The 16,464-nt window shown below is 45.0% G+C and overlaps 1 protein-coding gene across 1 annotated transcript in view; it reads left to right on the top strand.

The window, feature by feature from the left end:
• uroc1 (urocanate hydratase 1) overlaps nt 1–16,464 on the top strand; it is a 110,562-nt gene that overhangs the window by 12,455 nt on the left and 81,643 nt on the right. The window contains exons 3-7 of the mRNA XM_078543100.1: nt 1,223–1,316; nt 2,840–2,899; nt 4,972–5,100; nt 6,420–6,481; nt 15,024–15,090. Of these exons, the coding sequence (XP_078399226.1) occupies nt 1,223–1,316; nt 2,840–2,899; nt 4,972–5,100; nt 6,420–6,481; nt 15,024–15,090 (412 nt within the window). The remainder of the gene's footprint in view (nt 1–1,222; nt 1,317–2,839; nt 2,900–4,971; nt 5,101–6,419; nt 6,482–15,023; nt 15,091–16,464) is intronic.

Below are 16,464 nucleotides of genomic sequence, written 5' to 3'. Positions count from 1 at the left end.
CACTACACCACAGGCTGCACCATTAGTTGAAAAGTCTAATTCATTCACCAAAATGGACAATTGTTTACCTTCACTACCATTAGACCCAGAATAAAAGAGACTTTAACCAGGCTTCTTTCAATAAACTCAGAATGATTGATTTGTTATAAAACAAAACTTTTTAAAAACAGGTTGTAAGAACTGGTTAACACACAATTTGTAAACTGGAAGTGTAGCTATCTATCCCTTAAAATCCCTCAGTGCGCGCACATGCACACACACATGCACACGCACACACACATGCACACGCACACGCACACACATGCATGCACACGCACACATGCACACACACACACAAACACGCAAAGGATAAACGGATCGGGTCTCTGCAGGGATGGGCGGCTGAAGAAAAGACCTCATAAAACAAAGGATAAAGTTTGCAGGGTTCTGGTGCCATCGATCTGGTGCTCCCTCATGTGAAGACAAATCGCTAGTCCCAGAAGATGTCTGGAGGTTCTCACCAACGGAGCTTTAGCATGGAGGAAAATAGAGCTGGATCAATCCTTCTTGTCTCAGCCTCCAGGTTTCCAAAGACAGACAAGTCCATTGAAATGAGGATTCCTAGCCGGATGCTGATAACCACTCTATTTCAGACAAGGCAAGGAGAGGGTGAACGGGGCAGCTTTTGACTTTCTCAATTCATTCCCAACTGAGTAAAAAAAAACAAGCTCAAAACATAAAGCTTCCCCATCAGGTGATTTCCAGTAAATCACCAGGCCTTTGCCTTTAAGCCAGTTTTTTTCCCCCATCAATTAAAGTAATTACAGTTTGAATAAGCTAACAGCTCTCCTCCTCAGGTACCATGCTGGTCAGGTAATTTCTTGGAAAAGACATGCTTGCTTCCCGACCAAGGTGAACTTACAACCTTTTTAAAAAAAGATCCAAGTGTCCAAATAATGCAATTGCCCTTCCAAATTTTGAAAGAACAATACAGTTCTTGATGATATGGTTCCAACACACTGCTGCCACTCTGTGTCAGTGGTGAAGGAATGAATGTTTAAACCATGAGTGGGATTTCTGACTCTAATACTAATGTATACTTCAGCATTAAAGAGGCTGAGTGGAAGTCAAACAAAACCAGATGACCCGGGGAGACGAGTGTACTCCTGGGTCTCATGGAAAGACAAATTGTGCACACTAGTGGGGCCAGTTAACAAACATATTTTATTCTTGTTTCTTACAGAGCTTATCCGATCACTCAGTATCCTTGCAAAACAAAGGCAGCTGCAGCAATCATGCACATGATTATGAACAACCTGGACCCACGAGTTGCTCAGGTAAACTGTCAATGATCATCTCTTCAACAAGACATCATTTTTTTGGGTAACATGTAGCCAACTTTGTCTAAGATTGATGCAGCCTCAGGGAACTGCACGTAAGGTTTAAACCCAGGTTCCCATTCATTTCCAGATACCTCACGGTCAGTAGAATGTGCATTTCTATTGCACCTTTAACAACCACAGGATGTCCCAAAACCCTTCACAGCCAATGAGGTACCTTTGAATACCCTTTGTGTATTTGAATACACAATGAATGTGGTCACTGTTGCAATGCAGGAAAGATGATGGCAGCCAATTTATGCAAAGCAAGATCCCATAAGTAAAAATGTGATAAATGACCAGATAATCTGTTTTACTGATGTGGGTTAAGGGATAAATATTTGCACCAGACACCAGGAATAACTACCCTGTTCTCATTTAATATAAATCCATGGGATCTTTTAAATGTAACAGAGAAACCAAATGGGGCCTTGGTTTAGCATCTCCTCTGAATGGTGACGCTCCCTCAGTCCTGACCCTTCAAAAGTGCAGCACTCCCTCAGTACTGACTCTCTGACTGTGCAGCACTCCCTCAGCACTGACCCTCCGACAGTGCAGCACTCCCTCAATACTGACCCTCCGACAGTGCAGCATTGCCTCAGTGCTGACTCTCTGACAGTGCAGCACTCCCTCAGTACTGACCCTCTGACAGTGCAGCACTCCCTCAGTACTGACCCTCTGACAGTGCAGCACTCCCTCAATACCGACCCTCCGACAATGCAGCATTGCCTCAGTACTGACTCTCTGACAGTGCAGCACTCCCTCAGTACTGACCCTCTGACGGTGAGGCACACCATCACTATTGCTGTTGGTATGTGAGGGTTGTCCTATGATGAGGGGCTGAGTTTATTGGGCCTATGTTCACTTAGAAGTGAAGAATGAAAGATGAGGGTTGTGGATGCTCCATCATTGAATAAATTTAAAACTAATCGATACATTTTTGGTCTCTCAGGGAATCAAGGGATATGGGGAGTAGGCAGAAAAGTGGAGTTGAAGCCCAAAATCAGCCACAATCACATTGAATGGCGGAGCAAGTGTGTGTACTGCTGCTCCTGTTCTTATGTTCTTAAGTTCCTATGATTTCAGAGGAGGACAGGTTTTGAACCTCATTGTGATGCTGCTCATGGTTAAATATTCCACTATGGGGCCAGTCCTCCATTACCGAGTAGCTGTTCTTCATGTGTGTACAAAGGCAGGATGCTCCACCCATAGCCCATCCTCTTCTTAGGTATTGTCCAGGCACTCTGAGGGCTCAGTGCTTAATCACCAGGATCGTGGGCCCTGAATAATTGTGCCCTCTCTCACTGAGGCTAAAGGTAATGTCCAACTCCTACCCTCCCTCCCCACTGTGAGATTTTCTGACTCAACAGAGTCCAAGGGTCAACCCCAGTTTCCTGCTCTGCCCACTATACTCTGGAGGAGTTTGTCCTACAGGTTACTGGGGGTTCTTGGTAACTTGCTTGAATTTTTTTTGGTTTCAGTTTCCCCAGGAGCTTGTGACGTACGGAGGGAATGGACAAGTCTTCAGTAACTGGGCCCAGGTAAGCCTATCACCCAGTGGTTATTGGGACGATTCTGACACAGTCATGGAATCTTGCTGTTTATATCAACTGGTGTCCTGTGTATAAAACACACCTTCCTGTAAGTTTTCCTGTCAATAGAAAGGAGTGCCTGTTGATGTTGTTTAAATGGACTTCCAGAAGGCATTCCATAAAGTTCCACATAAAAGACTGTTGACAAGAATGAGAGCGCGTGGAATTGAAGGCAACAGATTGCATAGGGTGGGAATTGGTTAGGAGGGAGGGGACAGAGAGTAGAGAGAACAGCAATGTGCCTTCATTCCAAGATGTGGCCTAATATGTGCTGGGGCCTCAGCAGGTGAGGACATGGCCAGCCATGGTGGAGCGATGAAAATCAGGACGCTTGAGAGAATTGGAGAAGTTCAGAGATCGCGGAGGATAGTGGGGCTGGGGGGGGTTAGAGAGATAGGGAGAGGTGAGACATTGATGGGATCTGGAAATAAGAATGAGAAATGTAAAATCAAGGCGTTGCTGGACTGGGGTCAGAGAGCACAGGGGGCTATGAGCGAATGGGTCTTGGTGGGAGCGCAGATGCCGAGCAGCAGAGTTTTGGACGAGTTGAAGTTTACAGAGGGTGGAAAGTGGGAGGCTGGATATAAAACAGCTCACGGTCAGTGTTTAACACTCTAAAGTGGTCGAGCGATCCAATCAGCTGACGGGGAAGCAGCGGTCTGGCAGGGAGACCAGCCACACCCTGAGATCAAGTTTCTTTTAAAGAGCTGCTCCTTTAAGATGCTGTAGCTGCATGCTCCACATTCCTCAGGAAAAGACGGATATTAAGAGTTTTCTTTCCAATGGGTTTAATGTGGAATTGAAGTAAAAATAAAACGAAAGTCAGCAGCTGTGGAATGGTTTCCAACTTTTATATATTCCAGGTGCTGTCTCGGAATGTAAAAAAGATAAAACAAAGTGAGAATACTGGAAGAATTTTTTTGATGACTGTTTAATTGATTGGGTTTTCAAACAGGGGAGACTCAGTAATAGGGGCATGTCTGTCCCTGACTCAGCGACAAATATATTGGCAGTAGTTTGGTTCAAAGCGAATTTTTTTCCATAAACGTGCACAGGCAGCAATAACATAATGAAGGCCCACTGGATCAACTGGGTCCTTTACAGATCCGACAGCAATTCAGGAAGAGCAGACTCACTCCAGGCTATGGAGTGCTTGGCACAAAAACTGACTGCTTAAACTGACACCAGATTAACGACTTCACTCAGACAGTGACTGGTTTCAGTGGACAATGGTCAAACCCTGTCTCTAACTCCATGCTGGACCTGTCCCGGGAGTGTTTGATTCCTCTCTGAATGGTGCCGTTGGGGCCGAGATGAAGTTTGTTTTGAGGGATGCTCCTGGGGTTAGATTCAGAGGAACGGACTGAAAATCAGCGGTAATGGGCAGTCTCTGCTTGCAAAGCCGGGTTCCGGGGTGCGCCAGGAGCAAGGGTATGGGAGGTTTTACCCAGGAGTGCCCAATTCAAGGGCACCTTTGTGAAGTTCAGCCATGCCCACCAGGCAGAGGATCGAGACTGATTTAGGATTGCTGTGTGCAGTGAGCCGTGGTAACTTGCAGTCTGGGTTGGGATCAAACTCAGCTCCCACAATTGATAAAAGAGATAAGTTTAAACTCCTACAGCTCCTTACATGATCTCAGGGCGCCCCCCCTCAAAGCAGTTTGCAGCCAATGAAATAGTTTTTGAAGTGTGGTTGTCACAAATCGCTGCTGCAGGAAACGTGGCGGCCAATTTGTGCACAGCAAGACCCCACAAACTCAGTGTGAGCAATCTGTATTTCGTGATGAATAATACTTGAGGAATAATATTGGCCAGAAAACCTTGTGACTCAGAGGCGAGAGAAATCCTCTGTGCTGAAACCCTGCACTGTAATGATACAGTGCTAATGTGACAAATCATGCCCTGTGTGTGTGTGTGTATTAATCATAATCTGTGACTTGTGCTTTTGTGGAAGTCATTGCCTGAATTTTCCTCCTCTCTGACTCTCTGACGATTGTGCCTTTTGGATCTCCTTGTTGACAGTTTAGACTGGCGATGCATTATCTGTCCGAGATGACGGAGGAGCAGACACTGGTCATGTACAGTGGACACCCACAGGGCTTGTTCCCAAGTCCCCGGAATGCACCGCGTGTTGTTATCACAAATGGCATGGTAAGAATAATGGCCTCTCTCACTGCCCAGGACCCTGTGTTCTTCAGGATTCCTGATGATTCCACTTTGTAGGAAAAGTATTTTCTTCCTTTTTGTTTTCCCCGGCTTCCCTTCACTTTGCTGCTCCATTTCATTCAGGCTGTGCTGTCACTCTCACTCTTTCATGCTGTCCTTTATCAATTGCCAGCACTTCCCAAACCCACGACCACTACCATCTAGAAGGACAAGGGCAGCAGACACATGGGAAAACCACTGCCTGGAAGTTCCCCTCCAAGCCACTCACCATCCTGACTTGGAAATATATCGGCCGTTCCTTCACTGTCACTGGGTCAAAATCCTGGAACTCCCTCCCTAACAGCACTGTGGGTGTACCTACACCACATGGACTGCAGCGGTTCAAGAAGGCAGCTCACCACCACCTTCTCAAGGGCAATTAGGGATGGGCAATAAATGCTGGACCAGCCAACATTGCCCACGTCCTGTGAAAGAATTTAAACACGGAGCTTCCCCTCTCTCCCCCTCTCTATCAATCTCTCTATGTTTATTTTCATGTTTCTTTCTGTCTCTGTCCCTCTCACTCTGTCTCACTTGCACCATTTCATGATGGGCCGAATGGCATCCTTCTGTGCTGTAACCATTCTATGATACTATTCCCTCTCTCTTTCATTCTCTTTTCTTGCCACCCTATATCTTTCACGCTATTTTTCTCCTTCCCCCTCATTGCAATCTACTTTCTCTTCTCTCTTTTTTATCTTTCCTTCCATTTCTTTCTCTTTTCTCTGGTTCACTGTATCTGATCCTCTCCAACCCTCACTCTACCATGCCTCCTTTCATCTCTCTTTCTCTATACTTGGGCCCCTCTCTCTTTCTTCCTGAAACAACAGCACTGGGTACAAGTTTAGTGTCTGTTTTGTGTATTGGAAATTCTTCCCTCTGCTACTTCCATGGAGGCATCAACCTGCTTAAAATAATAGATAGAAGCATATGAGAGGGAGAAAGGAATAGAGGATTATGATGGTAGATTTAGATGAAGAAAGATGGGAGGAGGCTTGAGTGGAACATAAACACCATCACGGACTGTTTGGGCTGAATGGCCTGTCTCTGTGCAGTATATCTCATCTAATCCTATGTATAACAGTGCAGAATGGAATTCTGAGGACTATGCAAAGCATCAGGATTCTAGCGTGCCACACCTTTTCCAATCTCTGTTGCTTTCCCCACAGTTGCTGCATTTCCCAATCTGTAGGGATTGTGCGGAGAGACTGCTGCCGCTGTTTATCAATCTGACAGTTTCTCTTTTCACCTCCACTGTGTTCCAGGTTATCCCAAACTATTCCTCGAGGGATGAGTACGAGAAGATGTTTGCAATGGGCGTGACAATGTAAGAGACTCCTGACCTGTCTTCCTCACATTTGGCTACAAAGCAAATGAACAGAGTATTGATATACGTAAGCTGGGCAAGTGATGTGTCAGCTTTGGCTCATTAAATAGCACCGTCTCCCGTCTCTGAGTCAGAAGGTTGTGGGTTTGAATACGGCAGGAGTGCTGCACTGTCAGAGGGTCAGTACTGAGGGAGTGCTGCACTGTCAGAGGGTCAGCACTGAGGGAGTGCTGCACTGTCAGAGGGTCAGTACTGAGGGAGTGCTGCACTGTCAGAGGGTCAGTACTGAGGGGGTGCTGCACTGTCAGAGGGTCAGTACTGAGGGAGTGCTGCACTGTCAGAGGGTCAGTACTGAGGGAGTGCTGCACTGTCAGAGGGTCAGTACTGAGGGGGTGCTGCACAGTCAGAGGGTCAGTACTGAGGGTGTGCTGCACTGTCAGAGGGTCAGTACTGAGGGGGTGCTGCACTGTCAGAGGGTCAGTACTGAGGGGGTGCTGCACTGTCAGAGGGTCAGTACTGAGGGGGTGCTGCACTGTCAGAGGGTCAGTACTGAGGGGGTGCTGCACTGTCAGAGGGTCAGCACTGAGGGGGTGCTGCACTATCAGAGGGTCAGTACTGAGGGAGTGCTGCACTGTCTGAGGTTCAGTAGTGAGGAAGCGCTGCACTGTCTGAAGATCTGTAGTGAGGGAGCGCTGCACTGTCGGAGGGTCAGTACTGAGGGAGCGCTGCACTGTCAGAGGGTCAGTACTGAGGGAGCGCTGCACTGTCGGAGGGTCAGTACTGAGGGAACGCTGCACTGTCGGAGGGTCAGAATTGAGTAAGTGCTGTGTTCGTGGGAGGAAATCTATTTAAGGACCAATAACGTTTTGTTTAATAAAAGTAAAATACTGCAGATGCTTGAAATCTGAAATAAAAACAGAAAATGCTGAAAAAGCTCAGCAGGTCTGGCACACCTGGGGAGAGAGAAACAGAGTTAATGTTTCGAGTCCGAATGATCCGTCTTCAGAGCTGAAGAGAGGTAGATATGTAAATGTTTTATTTCAAGGAGATAAAGCTTGAGAATCAAGACACTTACTAACTGAATAAAGCCTCAATTTACCACGGGTTTTAAACATACAAAATCAAACTTTACTATACAAGTTCAGAAAGATAAAACAATTTACAATATGTATGTTATATTCTAACATTCAGGGTTAGTATGAGGTACATATGAATTAACAGGCAAACTGTGGTCGCACACACCACATTATGCAATAAATGACAAATGCGACCAAAACAGATTCCATGGATTTCTCAAAGCCCAGTTGGGCGTTTGTCACATCGTGAGCCAACCATTCTCACTGAAACTTTGTCCTTCTCACGAGGGTTTCCAATCTCCACCTTTGAAAATCTCGCCTTGGAATTCCCTCCAAAAAATCGCTCCAACTCCGATGACTTCAACAACAGCCCACTTCAAAGGCTGCAACCTCACCTTCTGAGATTACATTCCCCTGGATTTCTGAGTACACTCAAGCATCAACTCACAAGCACAGCTTCAGATCTTCGGCCGTGCCGAACAGAACACCACTGCTCCAAAGGGGTACCTTTGCCCCAGTGGCCCACAGCACAGAGTCACCAACCTTCAGCTACCTTGATGGATCTTCCAAGCTTCCCTCGAGCCCACTTCACACAACCGCAGCCCTTTTCATGGTTTTGAACTTAACTGGGGCCTGTTCCTGTCCTTGTGTTTGTCCCTTACCTCTCGGACATTTTCTAGCTGACCAAAAACTGACTCCAACTGGCTGTTCAAGAAGTGCTGTTCACTGACCCTTGAACTGATCTGGTGACCTATCAAAACACTCCAAAAGGGTTCTGCCCTTGTTACTAGGCAGGAACAAATGTAACAAGTATTGGAACATCTTATATTTTAAATGTTACAATCTCTACAGACTTACATAGCACACAATGAATGGATTTCATAACCCTCGAAAGAAAGAAAGTTTCACTACAGTGAAGGTTTCTTCACAATGGCGTTACAATTTCTTTACAAGAATACTCAGCATCATAAACTTTTAACAAATAGCTTTTACAAATTATACAGATAAACTTTTCATTTTGTTTCACGATTACACATATCGTATTATAAAGTTACAGAGGTTTAACCAAAACAAAAGCAAAACATGCGACAAGAAAGATTAGCAGAATTTAAACATCATCAAATTATCATAACTCAGAGTTTATGTTTCTTCTCCCTCTTATTCCCAGTCTTTAATCTGGCAAAGAGTGTTTCATTTAAGTCCACAGCCCATTTGTCATCCTTTTCATTAGCCGTAGGTGTAATTCTATCTTCAAGCTCATAGTCTGAATTCAAACATGGCAAATCCTCATTTTGAGACAATAAAGTCAAAATGGTTTCATTGTGCATTAACAATTCTCCTTTGGTCGAAATCTCTTTTAGCTGTTTCAAGGATGTTATTGAGATGCTTTTTATGTTCACACAAAAGGTCTTCATACTCCTGCTTGGTTTGATCTTTGAAAATGTTAAGATCTTGTAGTTTCTCCTGATCCCATTCCAAATGGGTCTTACTTAATGCTCTTCAAGCAACATCGGTCACTTCCTCACCCTGTATTTTTACTTTTAGATCCATTATTTCAACTCTTTTACATAATTCACGAACCATATCATTCTGCTCATCTGCAGGTTTGTAATGGTCTTTTGTGAACTGTTCACTTACCTGGATTCCTGCTGCTGTGCCCCACGTGTCAACACTGGCAAGCACTTGCACTGCAGTGTCCAAGGTCATTGACCCTCCCAGACCATCTTGTGGTTTCCATCTTTTCAATTGACAATTCTTAGTTTTCAATTCTGCGAGCACTTCTGTTCCCTCTGTACTGCCCCTTACTGAGGATGATACATCAGTATTGGTACTTGGATCAATTCTTCACTCAACTGGCTCACAATTAGGCAAGGAGTTTTTATTCACAGGAACAACTTTGGAACTATGACACTCCATCCCAGGTTGTGGAAAATCTATACTGCCCACTATATCATTGCCCAATATAAAGTCTACATTTGCAATAGGTAACTTTGGAACAATTCCAACCACATAAGGTCCCTTCATCAGAGCTCAACTTAAATTTGCTCTATGCAATGGGTAAGACACACACGTCCCCTCAATACCCTGTAATAATACATTCCGATTCAGTGACTTTTCTGGATAAAGATCCAGATTCCTTGCTAACAATAAGCTCTGAGCTGAACCAGTATCTCTCAGGATAACAATTTTTCTGGGTTTCTTCTTGTCAAAAATAGAGGGACTTCCCCTTCCAATACAAACCCCTTGTATTTTTCAGGATTTTAAAATTCGTTCATGGGATGTGAGCTTCGCTGGCTGGGCCAGCATTTATTGCCCATCCCTAATTGCCCTTGAGAAGGTGGTGGTGAGCTGCCTTCTTGAACCGCTGCAGTCCATGTGGTGTAGGTACACCCACAGTGCTGTTAGGAAGGGAGTTCCAGGATTTTGACCCAGTGACAGTGAAGGAACGGCGATATATTTCCAAGTCAGGTTGGTGAGTGACTTGGAGGGGAACTTCCAGGTGGTGGTGTTCCTATGCATCCAATGCCCTTGTCCTTCTAGATGGTAGTGGTCGTGAGTTTGGAAGGTGCTGTCTAAGGAGCCTTGGTGAGTTCCTGCAGTGCACCTTGTAGATGGTACACACTGCTGCTACTGTGAGTCGGTGGTGGAGGGAGTGAATGTTTGTGGATGGGGTGCCAATCAAGCGGGGGCTGCTTTGCACTGAATGGTGTCAAGCTTCTTGAGTGTTGTTGGAGCTGCACTCATCCAGGCAAGTGGGGAGTATTCCATTACACTCCTGACTTGTGCCTTGAAGATGGTGGACAGGCTTTGGGGAGTCAAGAGCTGAGTTACTCGCCGCAGGATCTAGTCTCTGACCTGCTCTTGTAGCCATGGTATTTTTATGGCTAGTCCAGTTCAGTTTCTGATAACCCCCAGAATGTTGACAGCGGGGGATTCAGCGATGGTAATGCCATTGAATGTCAGGGGGCAACAGTTAGATTCTCTCTTGTTGACCACTGTGCAGTGGTCAGTCCTACCGATACTGTCATGGACAGATGCATCTACGGCAAGCAGGTTGGTGAGGATCAGATCAAGTATATTTTTCCCTCCTGTTGGTTTCCTCACCACCTGCTGCAGACCCAGTCTAGACGCTAAGTCACTTAGGACCTGGCCAGCTTGGTCAGTAGTGGTGCTACCGAGCCACTCTTGATGATGGACATTGAAGTCCCCCACCCAGAGTACATTCTGTGCCCTTGCCACCCTCAATGCTTCCTCCAAGTGGTTAAAGCATAGAACCATAGAAAGGTTACAGAGCAGAAAGAGGCCATTCAGCCCATCGTATCTGCACTGGCCAAAAAGAGAAAAAAGAAACTAGCCGCTGATTTTAATCCCACTTTCCAGCCCCTGGTCCGTAACCTTGCAGGTTCCAGCGCTTCAGGTGCAGATCCAGGTAACTTGTAAATGAGTAGAACGTTTCTGCCTCAACCACCAACTTAGGCAGTGAATTCCAGACACCCACCACCCTCTGGGTGAAAAAGTTTTTCCTCATGTCCCCTCTAATCCTTCTACCAATCACCTTAAATCTATGTCACCTGGTAATTGACCCCACAGCCAGGGGAAACAAGTCTTTCCTATCTACCCTATCTAGGCCCCTCTTAATATTGTACACCACAGTTAGGTCACCCCTTAGTCTCCTCTGTTCTAAGGAAAACAACACTAGCCTATCTAATATCTCCTCATAGCTGCAATTTTCAAACCCTGGCAACATTTTTATAAATCTCCACTACAATCTCTCCAGAACAACATGGCGTTCAACATGGTGGAGCACTGATTCATCAGCTGAGGGAGGGCAGTATGTGGTAATCAGCAGGAGGTTTCCTTGCCCATGTTTGAACTGATGCCATGAGACTTCACGGGGTTCATTGAGGACTCCCAGAGCAATTCCCTCCCGACTGTATACCACTGTGCTGCCACCTCTGCTGGGGCTGTCCTGCCAGTGGGACAGGACATACCCAGGGAGAGTGATGGTGGTGTCTGGGACATTATCTGTAAGATATGTTTCCGTGAGTGTGACTATGTCAGGCTGTTGTTCCATTCTCCTGCTATAAAAACATTAGAAGTACTGGGTTCCTCACAATTTTCACTTTCTGGTGTAACTTTCTCTGTGGAAGCCTCTGTCACTTGCACCAGTGCCACTGTTTTAACATCCATTTCCCTTTCTGGTATGACTTTTTCTAAAGACTCCTTAATTGTTCTTATTACTGCCACCGGTTTACTATTCAGCTTCCAGCAATGGGATTTGAGATGGCCGGTCCTACAGTAATAAAAGCATACTAGTATCTTTACGTCACTTTTATCTTCTACACAATCATTTTTCTTGGCTGGAACATTTTATACCTCCTCCATACAGCGAGACCACTTTCTGTTCTTCCAGCTTCCCTGTTGGTTTACAAATGGAGATCTACTGTCCCCCCAGCTGCCTACATGATGTATCCTACCCATCTGCCTAAACCACTGCTACCCACACCCTAGGAACCTTACAAGGGTGACCTAATAGCTATTGGGATGCTCTTTCAAAATTCTTCCATTATTATTAGTTCCCTCACATTCTTAAAATTTCGTTCTAACTTCAGTGATTGAAACTATCGATCCCGCAGCTCTTCGTTTACCCTTGCAAACTCTACAAATGCTTCATTTGGTCTTTTCTTTAAAGTGTGAAATTTCAACTGAAATGCTTCAGGGACAAACTCATAGGCATTAAGTACTGCAATTTTAATTGTTTCATAATCTGAAGACTGTTCTTCTGAAAGTCTAGAATACACATCCATAGGCTTCCCAGCCAAAGCACTTTGCAAAATGAGAGTCCATGTGTCCTTTGGCCACTTTAGTTGGTTAGTTATCTTTTCAAATGAGATAAAATATCTCAACTCCGTCTTCAATGATTTTGAGCAATAGTTATATCAAAGCTCGGAATGGGACTTGACTCCTCATCCAAACTACTAGACTCTCTTTCACTCTGTAATGTAAGCTTTTCTCTAGCCAATTCTTGCTGTCTAATTTCTTTCTACTCTTTGACTTGACTCCTTGTCCTTATCTCTTTCCTCCCTTGCTAACTTCTCTCTCTGGAATTCAAGTTCAGGCTTTTGCATTTCCGTTTCTTTTTCTATTTAAAGCTGCTTTGTTTGCAGTTGAATTCTAGCTAACTCAACTGAATTGCTATCTGGATTCACCTTTTCTTCTTCCAATCCCAGATGCTGTGCCATTAACTCAATTATTTCTGCTTTCTTAGCCCCTGCTTTTAACACTAACTTTAACTTTTGTGCTAATGTCATTAACCTCACCTTGGTTGATTGTTGCAAATCATTCAGGGATAAGTCTTCCCTTTCCAAAAAAAGTCTTAGCAATTGACAAAGCCAATCTGCTTTTCAGTCAGTATTTTGCAATTCACTGCGGAAATCTTATAAACCTTAACCTAAGCAAGTATCAGCACTTAGGTAGGTTCTTGATTGGTAAGGGGATCTAAGGTTATGGGGAGAATGCGGGAGAATGGGGTAGAGAAACTTATCAGCCATGATTGAATGGCGGAGCAGACTTGATGGGCCGAATGGCCTAATTTATGCTCCTATGTCTTATGGTCTTATGATCTTCTGGAAAAATAACCAGGGGCAGCTTCTTAATGACCCTACAATGATGTAATTTCCCTCAATAATGGGAGTGGGTGGGTTCCCACAGTCATTCCGCCTGTCTTCTGGGAAATGGCAGAGAGCAGAAATGGAGGTGAGATTTCTGGCCACATATCTCAGCGGTCATTGCATTTGCATTCCGGTCTCTGTCGCATTCTGACTCGGGCCAGGAAAATTCTGGCCTCGGACTCTCAGGACCTTTTGAAGCAGCCTCAAGTTCTTCAAAAAAAAAGTTCCAAAGGTCTGGTTTATTAAGCTGGGTTAAAGGGGTTTTATGCTGTGTTGTCCTGTGACTAGTGATGTTCAGCTTTACGTTTTAAGAACCATCCAGACCGATAGACACTGCACCATATTCAGAAGACATGGCTCACAGATAGACCTGGCTGTAAGGTACTGGGGACAGTTTAAACAAATTCTTCACAACTGTCCTAAACTGTGCCATAAAAGTGCCTTGAACTTCAAATCAAATTATTCATTTTATTTGGTGAATGCCAAATAATTTGGTTAAAAATTAAATGTATTGCTTCCCTGATAGTTGAAAGAAAAAATACTTTCCATGATCACACGATATCCCAAAGTGCTTTACAGCCAATGAAGTACTTTTGAAGCAAGGTGAGGTGAGAGTGACTGCCCTTGATGTCAAGGAGCCCGAGCAAAACTGGAGTCAATGGGAATCAGGGGGGAAACTCTCCGCTGTTGGAATCATACCTAGCACAAGGGAAGGTGGTTGTGGTTGTTGAAGGTCAATCATCTCAGCTCTAGGACATCACTGCAGGAGTTCCTCAGGGTAGTGTCCTCGGCCCAACTGCTTCATCGGTGACCTTCCTTCCATCATAAGGTCAGATTTGGGGATGTTCACTGATGATTGCACAATGTTCAGCACCATTCGTGACTCCTCAGATACTAAAGCAGTTCATGTCCAAATGCAGCAAGACCTGGAAAATGTCCAGGTTTAGGCTGACAAGTGGCAAGTAACCTTTATGCCACACAAGTGCCAGGCAATGACCATCTTCCACAAGAGAGAATTCAACCATTTCCCCTTGACATTCAATGGCATCACCATCACTGAACCCCCCCACTATCAACATCCTGGGGGTTACCATTGACCAGAAACGATATGACAGGTGGTATTTGCCAGGCTGACCAAATCCCAGAGGGAAACTTGGCCAAGCTATCACAATGGTTTTGGAATTTGTATTTATTACGAGAAGGTTTGTGCACTGAAGTCAGAAGCAACAAGTCCACTACCACCTTTAGAGATTTTAAAGATTAAATTAAAACATTTATTAACAAAAGAAAAGAAACACACAAGATTTCAGTTACACAGTTACATTTAGTTTTATAACAGTTCCCACAAGATTTATATTTAACTAGACTCCCAACTACACACCCCTTTCGGGCAACATTCCAAAATAGATTATTAATCTATAAAACTTCCAGCAAGATTACCACAAGCACCCAAAGTTGCTGCAAGGGAGGTATTTCACTGCTTCTTTCTCCGTCTTTGAGTTTCAGAAGGCTATTCCACATGGTGGGCTTCACAGTTACAGTCCACACTTGCATGTTCCTGCAGGAGGCAACTGGGAGCTTGCAGGAGTGGGAATGATGGGCAATGACTCCCCTCCTCACACCAGACCTGACATTGGAACTGGGAATAAGTCTGGGGAGCTGACTGGGCTGTGTGCCCCTGTCTTATAGCAGAGAGGCCTAATAACCCTTCAGCTATCAGCAGAGGATCTCACCCAAGCTCTGACGATGTGAAAAATTGAACTAATTTGAGATTTTGTTTGCTCTTTGTCTCAGGTATGGACAGATGACTGCAGGAAGCTACTGTTATATTGGGCCACAGGGGATTGTTCATGGCACTGTGGTAATGTTAATGCTCCTTAAAATCTACCTCATTAGTCAATGTTTAGTCAACTGTCCTAATATCTCCTTAAGCAGCTTGGTGGCAAATTTTGTTTGATAACACTCCTGTGAAGCACTTTGAAACCTTTTCCTACCTTAAAGGCAAATGTATAAATACAAGTAGTTGTTGTTTTATATCACTGTGTCCAGTCAAGGAGGCCAATGGAATGTTGGCCTTTATCTCAATGGGTTTGGAATTCAGTGGGGAATGAAGCAATGATTCAGTTGTACAGAGACTTGGACAGACCCCACCTGGAGTAACTGGGTTCAGTTCTGGGCACCGCACCTCAGGAAGGAGAGACTGGCCTTGGAGGGGGTGTAGAGCACAGATTCACCAGAATGATATCCGAGCTGAAAGGGTTAAATCATGAGGCCAGGTTGCCTTGCATTCCTGAGTTTAGAAGTTTCAGAGATCAACCGATCGTGTAATTGCAAATGTCAAAAGGATTGGATAGGGTAGGTGCAGAGGCCTGGATTTTTACTTATCTTGCCTGCCGGGGTAGGGGGAATGGGGTTGTGATGATGGGGGGGTGGGGGTTGGAATCAGAGACTTCGGGGGGAGGTCGGAGGCCTCTAGGAAAGATTGGGGGAGGGGCATCCTGAATGCAGATTTACTCAGATGGGCATGCAGGCTCCATGAGGTAGGTAAAGGCCTCATCTGCCCCCCTGAATCTAACCAAGCCCTCACCTGGGTGTAGCTGACGGCATTCCTGCTCCTTGTCCAACCAGAGTTAAAGTTGGAAAGCTGAAGAACAATGAGGTACACAGCCTCATTACCATATTTAAATAGCCCATTCCTTGGAGCAGATTGGTCAACCGCTCACCTTCCATAAGACCATAAGACCATAAGACATAGGAGCAGAAATTAGGCCATTCGGCCCATCGAGTCAGCTCCGCCATTCAATCATGGCTGATAAGTTTCTCAACCCCATTCTCCCGCCTTCTCCCCGTAACCTTTGACCCCCTTATCAATCAAGAACCTATCTATCTCCGTCTTAAATACAATGACCTGGCCTCCACAGCCTTCTGTGGCAATGAATTCCATAGATTCCCCCCTCAGTTTAAGCCAGAATTGGGTGGGTTTGGGTTGGGATTCTGATTTTTTTTAGGACTTTAACTCTCCACTGAGCCCAAAATGACCCCTTATTTTGATTAAAACCCCCTCCACCACTCTACCTCCCAACTCGAGCAACCATTTCCTCTGGTGGGGTAGGGGGGTGGGTTGCAAATCCAGATAAAGGAGGCCGAAATTTAAAATGAGAGCCAGGGGTGATGTCTGGAAGCACTCAGTCATACAAAGAGGAGGGGAAATCTGGAACTCTCTCCCACGAAACAG

The sequence above is a fragment of the Cetorhinus maximus genome, chromosome 6, assembly GCF_964194155.1.
Source record: "Cetorhinus maximus chromosome 6, sCetMax3.hap1.1, whole genome shotgun sequence".
Taxonomy (NCBI): Eukaryota; Metazoa; Chordata; class Chondrichthyes; order Lamniformes; family Cetorhinidae; genus Cetorhinus; species Cetorhinus maximus.
The sequence above is the reverse complement of the archived record's forward strand: the minus strand, read 5'-3'. Positions and strand labels throughout refer to the sequence as shown.